Source organism: Rhipicephalus microplus, chromosome 1, assembly GCF_043290135.1.
Source record: "Rhipicephalus microplus isolate Deutch F79 chromosome 1, USDA_Rmic, whole genome shotgun sequence".
Classification (NCBI taxonomy): Eukaryota; Metazoa; Arthropoda; class Arachnida; order Ixodida; family Ixodidae; genus Rhipicephalus; species Rhipicephalus microplus.
The window spans coordinates 15320728-15335687 of NC_134700.1; the positions used below are offsets into that span (position 1 = coordinate 15320728).

Sequence of the window (14960 nt, forward strand, 5' to 3'; positions counted from 1 at the left end):
GTCCTTCCTCCTTCAAATTTGCTCCAAAGCAGACTTTTTTTTCTATTCCAGGAATTGCTGTCAGTCATAAAATAGCTGGAGCACCATGGAGCATAGTGCTTTGTCTTACATCATAATTTTTAAATGCTCCCTTTGAGGGATCCATAATTTTTTTCTACATTTTGATAGTATCAGCAGCACTCATCACAAGAGACAAGTTTACAATTGGTCATTGGCACGCTGTTAAGCGGGATTCGAGGCAGGTACTTAACATATAAGGCCATCTGTGTGGATGCAGAGCACACGTTGATCAAGTGGCTGCAATAATCTGATGGCCAGCAATGGCCTCAAACATCAATTCAAACCATGGAGTGTGATTGTTTTCCAATTAGTAGAAGGGGGCTTTGGCAAGTGTGTGACACATCCCCAGTTGTCTTATACGAAATCGAGCAGTCATTGTAAGTGATGTTGTGTAGGTTCAAGCACATAACCTCTGTTTGCAGATTTTTCATCTTCACCATCTTGTCGTTTTTCGGACCTTCACTTCGGAAGGTCGGATAGTGTGTTCACATTCTCTTCCTTGATGTTGTATCGTAATAATAAGGTTTTACTGTATTAGCTTTCAGCAAATCGAGCAGCACTTGTCGTCAAGCCTAGCCATGGGCACTCTACACTGGACAGTAATGAAAATTTCCAACGCATTTTCACATTTGATTGACTATTCTATCTAACACTAGCTCTATGTCACGTCTGATCTGACTTTTTTTTTTTTATTGCAGGACATAGGTTATGTGGATGCTGTGTCGGAACTTCTGGCATCTGTGAGCAGCTGCTTGCCTTCATCCCAGCCTAATACAAGTGAGCATGTGTTCGCCCTCACTACAGAATTTCTATGAATTTAGTTATTGACACTCTTCTGAATCCACCTTGACATTCCACATGTAAAAATTTTTTTATTGAAATGTGTGCGAGTTCATTTCATTACAGAAGTTTATTAGTGTTGTCTGGAAGACACATTTGCTATTTCATATGATAGGTATGTCTTGTTAAAGTGCAAAAGTGATAAAAAAATGTTATATTATCCAATGTGGTACACACAAACCTTGCTATAACAAAACTGATGAGATGCTCAGTGATGTAACAGTTGTGTCAACGGTTCCAAACTGCTCCTAATAACCAGACCTGCTTCATCCTGCTAATCTAACTAATCTCTCAAGGTCGCAGCTCTGTAGCATGTGCCTGTACTCATGTGTTCACGCCGTGCTAAAGTGGGTGTGTGCATGTGTAAATTAAAGAAAATGTGCATACTTGTGCAGTGCTGGTCAGACTGCATCTCTATTTCACCATGAACAGCATGTAACGTGAGTCATGATAGGAGCGAATATGTGACAGAAAACCATCTTCAGTCTGCACACTAGCAAGAAATGACAAAAGTGGCTGCCGCACCATTCTGCCAATTGTGTCCTACCTCTGGGGTGTGAACTCTCATTTCCTTAAATTTGCCTATGTTGAAAGGTTAACGTTCGTGGGTTGGCTGTGGTGTCAAAGCAAACGCAGAAAGCTGTAGCAGGAAGTCACCGACTAACTTTTCTGAGCACCGAATATTGCACCGATGATTTTGCACTGAATTACCCCGCGGAACCGCAACCGATTGCCTGCATGTTGTCGATTTCGCAGACATAATGCTGAAAGCAGGGGAAACTTCCAACCATTACTTGAGCATCGACCATGCACACACTGATTTTTCCTGAAGAAGTGTCGTTACTTTCATAATCCAGATGTCAGAAGCAAGGGCGGTCTTGGGCTGATTGTTGGGAATGTCGGTCATTGCAGCAGTTTAATCATTTGGCAGTGCTTGGCTGCAAAGTTCCAAGTTGAGGCTACGGGATGTAGAAACTTCTGCCAAATGTCATTTGGCAATTTATTGGGAAACACGACTTGCCCAATCGAGGTAGCACTGGTTGGTTGGTTGGTTGTTGCTCAGAGTCCTGGCGCAACCCACCACGGGTGATTTGCTATGAAACGAACGGTGCCTCATTTGTGAGATCGAATTGTTTTACCAGCCGGGTTATTTAGATAGGGATGTTTAAACATAGATTTGGTAAACGATAGATTAGAAATAAATTAAATAGAGGTAATAAAAAAACGAGCAAGCTAAAATGGTTTGAAATAAAGTGTGTTCATGCCTCAGCTGTACATTCTATTCGTTTTGTCTTTTCGAAAATCGCATATGGCCTGAGAAAGGTTCCTGTGGCTAAATTCCTTTACAGTTGCTTCAAAGGAAAGGACCACAGGAAGGGATAAATTTAGAGCCAACCTACGGAGAGGTTCTTCTAACAGTCTCTTCCTTTGATTTGTATATAACCTGCATGTTAAGAGTAAATGATGAAGGGATTCACTCTCGTTGCAGTGGAGGCATAGGGGAGACTGTGCCAGACCAGGCCTGTGTAGATAAAAATTCAGGGGAGGGGGGGGGGAGGGGGGGACTGGGCATTGTTGTTTCGTAATTGATATCTCCACCATTCTAGAGGAGCACCATCGATTTCTCCAGGGTACTTAAGATGAGAAAAATCAGATGTTGCCAAGCGAGATTTTTTAAAATGATCTGATATGACAAATTTTTCAACGCTTGCTATGGCAATAAATGCTAGCGTCAGCAATATAGAAATTATGGGATAAATATGTGAGGCAACTGCGAGTGCATCTGCATATTCGTTGAGGGTTAAACCTTTATGCCCTGGTATTCACACCAAGCGAATGAGTCGTAAATGTCTTTGGGCAAGGGCATAAAATACTTTTAAAGCATGGGACATATTAGGCGCAGGTAATGAACTACACACAGACATGCAGTCTGAAAGAATAATGGCATCTGTTATTGATTGAGGCAATTTCCGTAATGCTAAGAGAATCGCAAGTAATTCTGCTTGATAAATAGGTGTAAAATCGGTAAACGAATTGAAAATGACCAATCCAACGCTGAAGATGCAATTCCGACTCCTGCCTTCTCTTCACAAACTGAAGCATCAGTTGCTGCTACAATCCTAATTTCTAATCTTTCCAGGTGGTCTTTTAAAATGGAATTTAGGTATCTACTGGGAAAATATTTGCCATTATTAGGAAATATATTGTCAAATTCTATTTTCATTGTTTGAATAGGTGTTCTAGGTACCAGTACCTCACAAAGGTTAGCTTGTAATGTTTCTTAGAGCTTCTGTGGACGATGACTTGTGGACGCTTTAATCTAGATCACTGTTGGTTAAAAAAAGGACTTCGGCTCAATAATGAAAACATATTGCGCCCTCCTCTTTGTAGATGCATATATTTTTAGGAAGGTATGAACTGCTAGTATTTGGAACCTAGCATGAAGAGAAGGCAGGTGCACTTCCTTATACAAAATATTAATTGCGACAAATTTAGGGAGCCCAAGACATAAACGTAATGCTACGCGTTTTAGTAGTACCAGTGCATACCTGCCAAGTCTCCCAGATTGGCCGGGAGACTCCCGGATTTGGACCGTTTCTTCCGTTTGTACGGTTTTCATGAAAATCTCCCGAGAATCGACAGTTTTGTGCGTGATCCGGCCGCCTTGACAAAAAAGCAGCTCAATCCGCTCCAGGCTTTTTGAACCTACCCCATTTTGTTATGAGTTTAAGAGGCAGCCATCTAAATGTACAGTAGAACCTCAGTGATGCGAAACCGCGGCAGATACGAATTCGTGAAATTTCTCAGTAAAATTTCACTATGTCTATTGGGCCTAAATTCGAATGTTCCGAACACATTTCTTAATCGTAACGTGTAATAGGAACTTTAGTACCGAAATCGTCAAACAAGGCCGAGAGCAACATACTCGAAGCTTCGGAAGTACGCATGTGACCGGCGCACGCTGTCTTTTACAGTGTGCATGATTGTCGTTGCCACAGCCGCTGTTGACGAAACCGTGGTCGCTTTTGACGCGATCATGTATAGCGATGACGTAACTGTTCCGAAAGTGTGCGTGCGTTCAACACTCAACCAGTCAAAGCAACGCTGCTTTCCGCAAACCCTGCGGACAAAACCGTGGCAGATGCGATCAAAGACGGCATAAAACGACTTTGTTCTGAAGGCAAGTGCGCAGTCATGCACATGGGGATTGAAAAAGGAACTACCATTTGTCGCAACCGCCGTGCACAGCATCCTGGTTGCGGCGGCACAATAGCGATCTACGAGCTTTGAGGACACGCAGCGGTAGACTAAAAGCACTAAATACGTAAACAAAAGTTAGTTTCGCCGCAAGGGCGAAGCAATAAATGCGACAGCAACAACTTGGAATGTCACACTGAGAACGGCAAGCAGATCGAAACGCGCAGCGCGCTGCTCACAGACAAAAGACGCACAAAAACAATACACACAAGACCAAAGCAAACTAACAACAACGTTTACCGCTCGACACGCAATGCACTGTTTAAACAAAAAAAAAAGCGATGCTTGATATATAATCACAGGTACGGATGAGTACAAACTAACAAGTGTCGCAGTTATATCTTGCTGTGTATGAAAAGTGCGTTCTTTTCGCAAACGGGGCTTGTGCATAGACCGCAGATACCTTTGTGGGCCCCGACAACTTACGCAATTGTTCCTATGAAAGCCGAAGGCACACGATTCTCCCCACCGAAAGATAAACGCGCGCACAAGCATCACCCCCCCCCCCCCCCCTATCCGCAGGGCAAAGTACGCATCAGAGTAAAGCGCGCATCGCCGCATTGAGACGAGCTAGGCACTGAGCGCGGGCGGCTTTTTTCCTTTTTAAAGTGATAATATATATAGACAAGTATACATCTACGGTGAATGACGGCGGTGGCGGCGACGGCAAAAAAGCAGCCTGGACTGTCAATAACAAAAGGGCCAGACATGTTTTGGCGTTCCTGTCAAAAGAATCTAGTAGGGAGCAACGCTTTGACTCGCGCTTTCACGGCAACCAGCTGCGCCGTCCAGTCGGTTCATGTGTGTCCCAGTAAGACATGCTTGAGCTGTTTTGAAGGAAATAAATTCTGCTAGTTGCGTTGACCCTACGAGACTTTCACCTTAGTGGGAAACCTTTCCTTCGTGTGATCGGACAATCCAAGCCGACAGCAACGCCGATGTTTGTGCTTGTGATTGAGACCCCTCACCTTTCACCCCCTCTTGTTTTTCGCGATGTTTTTTTGTTTGTTTGTCCTTGGGTTTTTTTTTTTGCTGTACGAAAAAAAAATAGAAGCAAATGAATCAGCCACCCCCTCCCCCCCTACTGCGGAAATCTCCCGGACTCACAATCCTTGAACTTGGCAGGTATGCCAGTGGTCTAATTTTGTAGGTGGGTGCTCCAGGAAACAAGACTCTGTCAAACTCCAATATTGGGTGAATATACATACAATATATAATGACCAGCACATCACGACGTAAGCAAGAACGTTTATTGCCCAGTCTGCAAGAACATCGCGATGTCGAAGAACGGCACACGTCGACGACGCCACTGGTTAAACATGAATGCTGATCGCTCACGGTAACATGTCTTCTTTTTTTTTTTTTTTTCACCTTCAACTGCGGTTCACACTCACTGTGGGGGATCAGCCAGCTGGAGTGCTTGTCCTGCCTTTTCTTCACTACAGCGAGAATACTAGATAGAATAATGATGATGTGCCCCACTGTTGAGGTGGGTTGCACAAAGTAAAACAGTGTTGTTCATTTGTTTTGAATTATAGTGGAAACCTGCTGTTAGGTTCCTCACTGCTGCGTTTTCTTGGCTGTTACGTTGTCTTTAATTGGTCCCGGCATACATTGAATCCCATGTATTGCGAACCCTGCTGTTACATCGCAGTTGTGAGAACTTCTTGCATGATGCGTCATAACATAGTCCGCCGAACTCATCCAGCATGCCGCCCTGGCACCACCATTTTGATTGGAAGTTTGACAGTTTTGGCCTGCCTTGGCTACGGAACAGGCTGCAAGAAGCCGCAGGCGAGTTGGATAGGCTGCCTCTAGACGACTATTTCTGAAACATCCTATCACCATCACCACTGTGCTTAAAATGGAAGTTTCACTACAAAATGCCGCAAGCGCATGACCTCCCACAGCTGCACGGTATGACTCTTCTTCAGTCGCTGTTGTGTGCGCTAAGCCTGTTAAATGCTGTTGAACTTGTCAACACAATTTTCGTCAAGCCTTAATGGTATCGCGTAAGCGGAAAGTGCTTACTCTTAAGGAAAAGCTGGACGTACCTAAAGCAATTGACAAGCAGCCAGGGCGAAAATGGTCGACATTGCCAAAGACCTTAAACTGCCACCGTCAACGCTCCACTGCATCGTCTTCATGTGTGCTGACATTTATTTTATTTATTTATTTATTGAATACTACAGACCAAGAACTGGTCCAAGCAGGACAGGTACAAGAGGCAGGATATAAACAAAAACACATGTGAAAAAATAAGAATATATCACGAGAAATGGAATCGAAACACCGACTAATAGACCACATAAAAGATAACATGGCAAAATGTTACATTTTATGGATACATAACATAAAATTAACAGTGCGTAGATTAGCTCTAAGCAACAGAAAATTGGCTAAGATCAGTTGGACAGTTCCACTCTGATACAGTATGCGGAAAAAAGGAAAATCGGAACGCGTTGGTTTTAGCAAAATACGGGGTTAAAGAATGGGCGTGATGATGACGTGTATGCCTAGTGGACAGAGGAGATACATATGCGGGCGGGTCAAGGGCTAACTTATAATTAACAAGAAGATACAGAAGGTTAAGGCGGTTTCTTTCTCGTCGTAATTCAAGTGTTTCAATGTTGTTAGCAGTCATAAGTTCAGTCGGCGAGTCCGTAGTTTTAAACTTTGAATAAACAAACCTAACAGCCTTTCTTTGCACTGCTTCTAGTTTTTTTATGTTAGATTTAGTAAAGGGGTCCCATACAACACAAGAATATTCTAGTTTTGGTTTTATGTACGTAAAGTAGCTAAGTAGTTTTATGTCAGAAGGAGAATTTCTAAGCTTATGTTTTAGAAAACACAGCTTACGGAAGGCAGCAGAACATAGGTTGTCTATGTGTAAGTTCCAACAGAGGTCATTAGTTATTGTTACGCCTAGATATTTGTAGTTGTTAACCTGTTGTAGTGATGATGAGCCGAGGTTATAAGTAAAATATAGAGGTGCTTTTGAACGAGTTATACAAAGATAAACAGTTTTTTGTGCGTTGAGTGCCGTATCATTGTCATTACACCAGTTGAGTATGTTATTAAGACTCGAGTTCAAGTTCTGCTGATCACTAGAACAGGTAACTAGACAAAATAGCACACAATCATCCGCGAACAGTCTGATTTGAGTTCCTGGTAGTACTGTGTTTACAATGTCGTTTACATAAATTAAAAATAATAGCAGCCCCAGAACGCTACCCTGTGGCCTGCCTGATGTTACAGGAAGAGAGCTCGAATTGTTCCCATCTACTGAAACAAACTGTGAACGTTCTGTTAAATAGTGTTGGATCCAGGCAATGAAAATGTCGGGTAGATTGATGTCCTTTAGTTTTGTAAGTAGTTTGTGATGAATAACTTTATCAAATGCCTTACTAAAATCAAGGAATATGATGTCCATTTGTCCATTTTTATCCAGAGTTTCTGCAAATTAATGAACCACTGAGACTAACTGAGTTATGATTGAATAGCCTTTTCTAAAGCCATGCTGAAAACTAGTTAGTATAGAGTATTGTTCGAGGAATTCCACAATGCGCTTAGATATTACATGTTCAAGCATTTTACATATTGGTGATGTTAATGAGATGGGACGGTAGTTTTCTACGAGTAAATGGTTTCTTTTCTTAAACACAGGAACAATACAAGCCCTCTTCCAATCACTGGGTAGTTTTGCACTCAACAGCGAACATCGAAAGACTACAGTGACAAAATGAGCAATACTCTCTGCATAACGGCGAAGAAAAACATTAGGGATATGGTCTGGACCACAAGATGATTTAGTGTTCAACTTCATTGCAACAACACCAGAATATGATATAAAGTCCACTTCATTAGGCTGAAACACTCTTTGCTGAGGCGTATTAGAACTCGCCTTAGCAAACACGCTGTGGAAAAATTTGTTGAAATGTTCCGCAATGAGCTTCAGATCTGTAACTGTATTACCATCGACTAATACAGTGCAGTCCACTTATAACGATATCGAGAAAACCTAAAAATATGATCGTTATAACCGGTGATCGTTATATCTGGACTGCCGCCAAAAAATCGTCGCCGGACGTACCTTTTGTAGCTCCAGGCTTCATTTCGCTATTTTCACCAATTAATAAATATTGTAGATAGTAGGATGTCAAAAACAAGACTTTATTTCTTACTCCGAAGATTGCATCACGGGTTCGCTGAGGAAGAGAGACTGACCGACGGCGGGGTGGGAGCAGTGGGAGGAAGAAAGCACAGCCAGAGGTACACAGCCGGAATGCCAACGAGGCCCGCCCCGATGCCGCCGCGCCGCTTTGCTTTTCGCTTTTTTTATTTTCTCTCTCTTTCCCGCTTTCGTTCGGCAAGCTAGAGTAGCTTGCCGGCTTGCCGTTGTAGAAGGCGGGGAGCCGCGGAGCGCGGCGCTTTGCTTTTCGCATTTTTTTTTAATTCTTTCAGCCTCTCCGCGGTCGACGCGCGGCGAGGCGCAAAACGTGACACAGCTGGCGCCATCTGTAGCGCGTCGCGCCAACTCGCAATGCTCTCCTCGGCTTTTTGAACGGCCGGGACGCGCTGCCGGCGCTGTGCTGCAGTGGCGGCAGATACGTACTCGCCTACGCTAACTTTTCGTCTTGTCTCGGCATAGTTCGTTTCAGAGGAACTTATCAATCTAAATGTTACGATTATTCTGAATGAAACATGCCGTCCACGGCAAACTTTTCATCGTTGTATCCGATATGCGGTGGATAACATATCGTTATATATGGTTTTTTTCCCCATAGCCCCAATGCATAAAATGAGACTGTTAAGTCGACCCATCGTTATAACCGATATATCGCTATATGTGGTATCGTTATAAGTGGACTGCACTGTATATGTGATACCTGCTTCTTACTATCGCTCAGAAAGTTCCAAAACTTCGTAGGATCGTTTTTTAAAAAGTTTGGCAGTGTTGTTTTAAAGTAAAAATCATTTGATTCATGCAAAGCACGTGCCAATTTTATTTTAAGTTCTTGAATAATAGGTGATTGGGGATTACTTTTTTTTTAGCCATTTTAATTTGCGTTTTAGATGGATGATTTTGCGCGTAATCCATGGGGTGCTTTTAGCAATCTTTTTTGATTTGGTTGGTACGAATTGGCTTATACAGTGATTGCACATTCTAGTGAATTGGTTCCATAGCGCATCAACATCACCCTCATTTTCAATAAAGTCATCATAACAACTTCTCATGTACTGCACAATAGACGCATCATCAGATCTTGCGTAATCCTTGAAGCTTCATGTAGTTGTGCGTTTGTGACCGACTGAGTTGATTAAGGGAATGGTAACACTTACAAGATGATGGTCAGACACGCCACTTTTAATTAGAACTGTATATTCATAAATATCGCGGCTTAGGAACGCTAAGTCCAATATTGCACTGGACGAACCTTGTTCTCGAGTAGGCTGCCTAACCACTTGAACGAGGTCGTGAGTAAGCATGATGTCAAAGACTATGCTAGCATTCTTGTTCGATTCGCGGCTTGTCTGAAGGAGTTCCCAATCAACATTCGGTAAGTTGAAATCCCCGATAACAAAAATTTTTTTACTCTGAAATTGTGTCATATGTTCTTGCTATTTCAGCAAATATTCAGGAGCAGCGTCTGGTGGTCTGTAACACACGTATAGAACAAAGCATTGATCCCAACAAGTTATTTTGATACACAAACACTCGAGGTCAATGACATCCGCTAAAACAATGGCTTGTATTGCAGGCTTGACAAGGATAGCAACACCTCCGCCCTTATTCGTCCGGTCCTTACGAAAGACACTGTAACTCGGGGGAAAAACTAAATCATCACTTATTTCATTTCGTAACCAGGTTTCGGTGAATACAGTAATGTGCGGGTCGTATTCAAGTAGTGTGGCCTCAATAGAATCTTTTTGATTTACAATGCTTTGTGCGTTTATATTTAGTATTCGCAAGTTCTTTGCCTTCGGTTTCTTAAGTTTGCGGGTATTCTGATCTACTTGACGAGATAAATGAATGCGTTTAACGGATGTGGAAGGGCCCTCGTTATCACCCCTCAATCTCAATTCTTGCTTTGCTTCTGCGTGTAACCTCTGGTATTTGGGTGGTTCATGCCCGCATTGCCGTTTTTTCGCAACGGAACTTTATCATTCAAATGATAATCCCAGACGTAAGGCACGTTGTTTATGTATAGTTTATCGAACGCCAATGAAACCTTTTCTCTTTTGTCACGGTTCTGCTTCGCACTAGCCCACACTTTCCTTCGGACGTCGCGAATTCTTTGGAAAAAATCTTCACCAATGAAATAGTCCGTTTAAAGCCTCTTTTTTAGTATTGCATATTTACTTCTTGAATCTAACAGTTTAAGAATGACAGGTCTCGTCGAGTCATGTCGTTGCTTGCCTAATCGTTGTATACGCTCGATTTGTACGCTCTCTATTTCAAGGATATTTTGAAAAATACCTTTATTTACTGCAGTTTCAAGTGCGGTGTTAGTTTCATCTTCTTTTTCTGGAAGTCCATAAACGATCAAGTTGGAGCGTCTGCTATGGTTTTCCGTGTCGTCTATTTTTGATTCAAGTACTTTAATAGTGTTTTCCATGCAGTTAATTTGCTCTTGAAACAATGCTACTCTTTGTTCGAGAGCGGAAATCGAATGTAATTTCCTTTCAATATCTGGAAGACGTGTTTCCTTGATTTCTTTAATGTCTGATGCAATTTCCTTAAGGTGTTTAGCAATTTGTGCTGTGTCTGGGCCCGGATTTTCTTCTATGTCACCTCCAAGCAACAGCAATTTCCTCGCCGAGTAAGTGAGTACATTTAACATATCACACAGTTGAGGGCACGGCAGCATCAAAAGAAAACGGTTATCGGAACGAAAGCATTTACCGTAATGTCCTCTTACCTGCGCAATCAACACAAGCGGGTTTTGAGTGATCCGCATGTTTTCGATGCCGCCGTGCCCTGTGGCCGTAAAGTAAGCTGGCAGCCCTTTTATAGCCGGCCAGCACGGTGTCACCGCCTGTGGTGGTGCTGCGCAGCACTCCATGCGCGGTGACGTAGAGCGATGATTCAGTCGTTCTCACGGCGGCCAGTTGAGATCGTGAAGCACGCACCGAGGCTGTCCATCAAGGTGAAGCATGCTGGTAGCAGCCATGAGCGGTTCCGAGCACCATGACACTGGATCCTGCTGAAGGCTAAGGATCTGCGCAATCAAGACAAGCGGGTTTTGAGTGATCTCCATGTTTTCGATGCCGCCGTGCCCTGTTGAAGGGAGTGCCACTCTCTTGGGCCCGAAAGCCAAACAAGCTCGTAGCGCCAAGCACTGGAACCACGACGAGGCTCTTCTCGTTCAAGCAAGCTCGCGCTGCCGGTATCAAGTTCGGCAGCATATTACGCGAGAAGGCAATGGAAACAACCGACAGACTGGGTCTCGTTCATTTTGTGGTGTCGTATTGCTGGATCACCCGTTTTTGCAAGAGGCACGGCATCGCTTGCAAAACGGTAAGCGGAGAAGTGGCAAGTGTGAACGTGCAAACAGTCAAATGACTAGGAGTCCACGAGGTGTACGAGCTTCGTGACATTTACAGCAGGGACGTAACAGGCCTGTTTTTAGTGTGCAGCCATCAAAAATTGTTAATCCTAAAGGGTGCCACAGAGGCAAATGCAGCGAAGACCGGCTGACTGTGCTCCTTTGCTGCATAATGAGCGGCTCGGACAAACTAAAGCTGTGGGTGATAGGCAAGTTTAGGAACCCACAGTTTTTGAAAAACATTCGCCTTCTGCCATGCCACTACAGAAGTAACAGTCATGCGCGGTGACGTGCATTTTGTTTGAAGAGTTTCTTCTATAATGAGATGGGTTCACAGTGCAGGAGGGTTCTCCTTTTTTTTTTGAGAGTTGTGTTTTTTTTTTTTCACCAAGTACAACAAGGCACTTGCAGCCATTGGATGTCAGTGCCATAAAATGCGTGAAGCATTCGTACAGAAAAAGCATCGTCAAGCACTGTCTCGCTCACATTGACTGTGGACAGCAGCCTCAACGATTTCGGCACTCGACGCCATGCATTACGTCTGTATCAGCCTGGAGGGCAGTGAGCGTGTCAACTGCAGAGCACTGCTTCTTGAGGTGTTAGAAGTTCAACAATCGGAAGCAGCCTCTTGTGAGAAAGAGCTCAATGAGTGAGCAATGAGCTCAATGAATGCGCTGGGTGCCACAAGTAGGACGACTACGTCGCTGTGGATGCTGCCGTTGTAACGTCGGAGGGCCAGACAATCACAGAAATCGTTGCACACTCTATTGCTACTGAAGACGGGGACATCGATGACGAGCATGAGCCACACGATTCTGAAAAGTTGCCAGTGGAGTCCGCCGGTCTCAACTTCGGAGAAGCCGTCACGGCCAGTGATGTTCTGTACTACGCCGAAAATTTCCATTCAGAGACTTGACAATTCCCTATTTCAGGAATTTTTCCCTGCAAACGTTGAAGAAATTCCCAGTATATTTTCCTGCACAACAGTACTAATTTCTGCCCCATCCACGCACACACATACTATAATTACACGTGTCTCAAGTACTGGTGACTTTTGAAATTATGACTAGCGCCTCCACTGTCGCAAAATAAAAGCATGACTTTATTAATTCATATACTGTTAGTACACAGCACATTGTGGGATTCGAGTTTATCAATAGTAAAATAGGAAAAGCTAAATATCAAATAAATCTCAAAGGCTATGCTTGCGTGGTGCACGTACCAGATCTGATTACAGCAGATGAAGGCACACTGATCCCTAATTGTCGGTCGTCATAGAAGAATTCACCATTCCAGAAATTCCTTGCAATATCACGAAGATTCCCTTTTTCCGTTTGGCTCAAAATTACAGGTTAAAATTCCCTGTATGGAACATCACTGGTCACGGCCCTGGACTACCTTCGCAGGTACGTCGCAGACCAAAGCGATGCTGAAATCAATGCAGCCTTCAGATTATTGCGAAACGCGTGGTGCTTACCAGCGAGCGTAAGAAGTGGCAGTCAACTGCTTTCGAATGTTTGAAGTCGTAGGCTCACCATGCCAAAATAAATTGTTAGTAGTCAAAGTCCCTGTGCTCTCATTCATGTTCGGAGCTTTCTTCACTCTTGAGTTTTCTCGGCTGTTACGTTTTTTCCTACCCTGTCCGCCGAAAAATGTATGGACAAGGTTCCGCTGTGTTCATCAGTACAACTGCTGCGAATTTGAAAGTCAAATAAAAATATGTTCGATTAGGCGGGATTCAATATAAATTCAAATCTCTGAAACTCTATCTCAGCCTATCTATATTGCCACGTTCCATTTTTTAAGTTTTTGTTATCGTCCCAAAACCTCAGCGCAAACCGCGCCTGCAGTTTTCGAGAACGTTCTGGACTCTAGTAGATCATTTCGATAAGATCACGCCCACTGTGCGAACGGTACAGATTGTTCTGGAACCTACGCCACCGCCAGCGATAACGCTAGAACATTCGACAGCAAGAGTATAAATGCCGACGCGCTTCGCCGCTTGTCAGTTGTTCATCGAAGGCCGACGCTCCGTTCGCCGCTATCAGTCCGAGACTGCTATCTGTGCAAAACTACTGCTGTAATTGGACTTTCCGTTTACCGGGGCACAGGTTCGCCCAAATAAACAGTTAAATCCCAACACGAAGTCTCCCGTCTTCGGCCACGTCACGACCCCGTGACAATATGCTTGAAAACTCTGTCTTTTCGCTCAAATATTTCTTGAATACTTCAAAGTCAAATTACAAAAGAGTGTTGAAGAGGATTCCCAAGCATATTCTTATCAGATGGGAACATGAAAGTGTTTGGTTTGGCTAGGTTGATGAAAAGCTTGAGGGATGGTGTTCCCTAGTCTTTCTTTGTCAAGGATGAGGCAGGGCAGAGGCCGTACATGTTTTGGTGCAAATGTAGTGTTGCCAAAAAGTGTTTGCATGGGAAGATCGACAGGCATGGGCAGAAGGCGCAGCACAGTCACTGCAAAAACTAGAAGAGCCGCCTTTCCGAGCCTTTTCAAAACGCTCATTGGGTAACTACTGCAGGCACACTTGCTTGATACCCACTAGGGCTATGATAACAAACTTTTGGGTAGTAGGCCGGCATTTGCTATGCTATTTTTCATCAATCTTTTGAGAAACGTGGTATCCGCCAAACACTTACAAGGAATTTTGTGCCATTTGTTCATACAGTGGCTGACGACGATGAGGAATTATGGCTGAAGTGGGTATGTGCCACAGTTAATAGGAGAACAATAACAAGCTTTTGTGATGGATTGGAGCATTGGACAGCTTGCTCATTAGGCTATTTGCATTGTGCGATGACTGGTTGTTCTTTTGCTGTTATAAAATGCTTTATAAGTCGTAGTATTAACCCGATTGCTTTCCCGACATCAAGTTTGCCAACAAGTCACAAGCACCAGCGTAGCTGAGTGGTAGAATACTGGGCTGGTACCAAGCAGACCCGGGTTCGAGCCCCACTGCGTTTTTCCTGCTAGGTTTGCCAACAAGTCACAAGCGCTGGCGTAGCTCAGGGGTAGCATATTGGGCTGGCACCTAGCATACCCGGGTGTCGAGCTCCACTGTCTTTTTGGTGTTAGGTTTTTTTTCCCTAATTTCGTGCGATGTGGTTATGGACACCGGCGGCGGCGGACAACTGTGCGTGACCCGAGTTGTGATCTCATAACAGCTTTCGCTGTAAAATGCTATTTTCTCAGCCTCTTCGCCTCTTTCAACTTCAGCGAATGCCCAACTGACGTGG

The 14960-nt window shown here is 43.8% G+C and overlaps 1 protein-coding gene across 4 annotated transcripts in view; it reads left to right on the plus strand.

Moving 5' to 3' along the window:
- Nucleotides 1-14960, plus strand: part of LOC119178056 (uncharacterized) — a 697593-nt gene that overhangs the window by 285681 nt on the left and 396952 nt on the right. For all 4 annotated transcript variants that reach the window (XM_075887501.1, XM_075887516.1, XM_075887508.1 and 1 more), the window contains one exon: nucleotides 759-837. In XM_075887501.1, the coding sequence (XP_075743616.1) occupies nucleotides 759-837 (79 nt within the window). The remainder of the gene's footprint in view (nucleotides 1-758; nucleotides 838-14960) is intronic.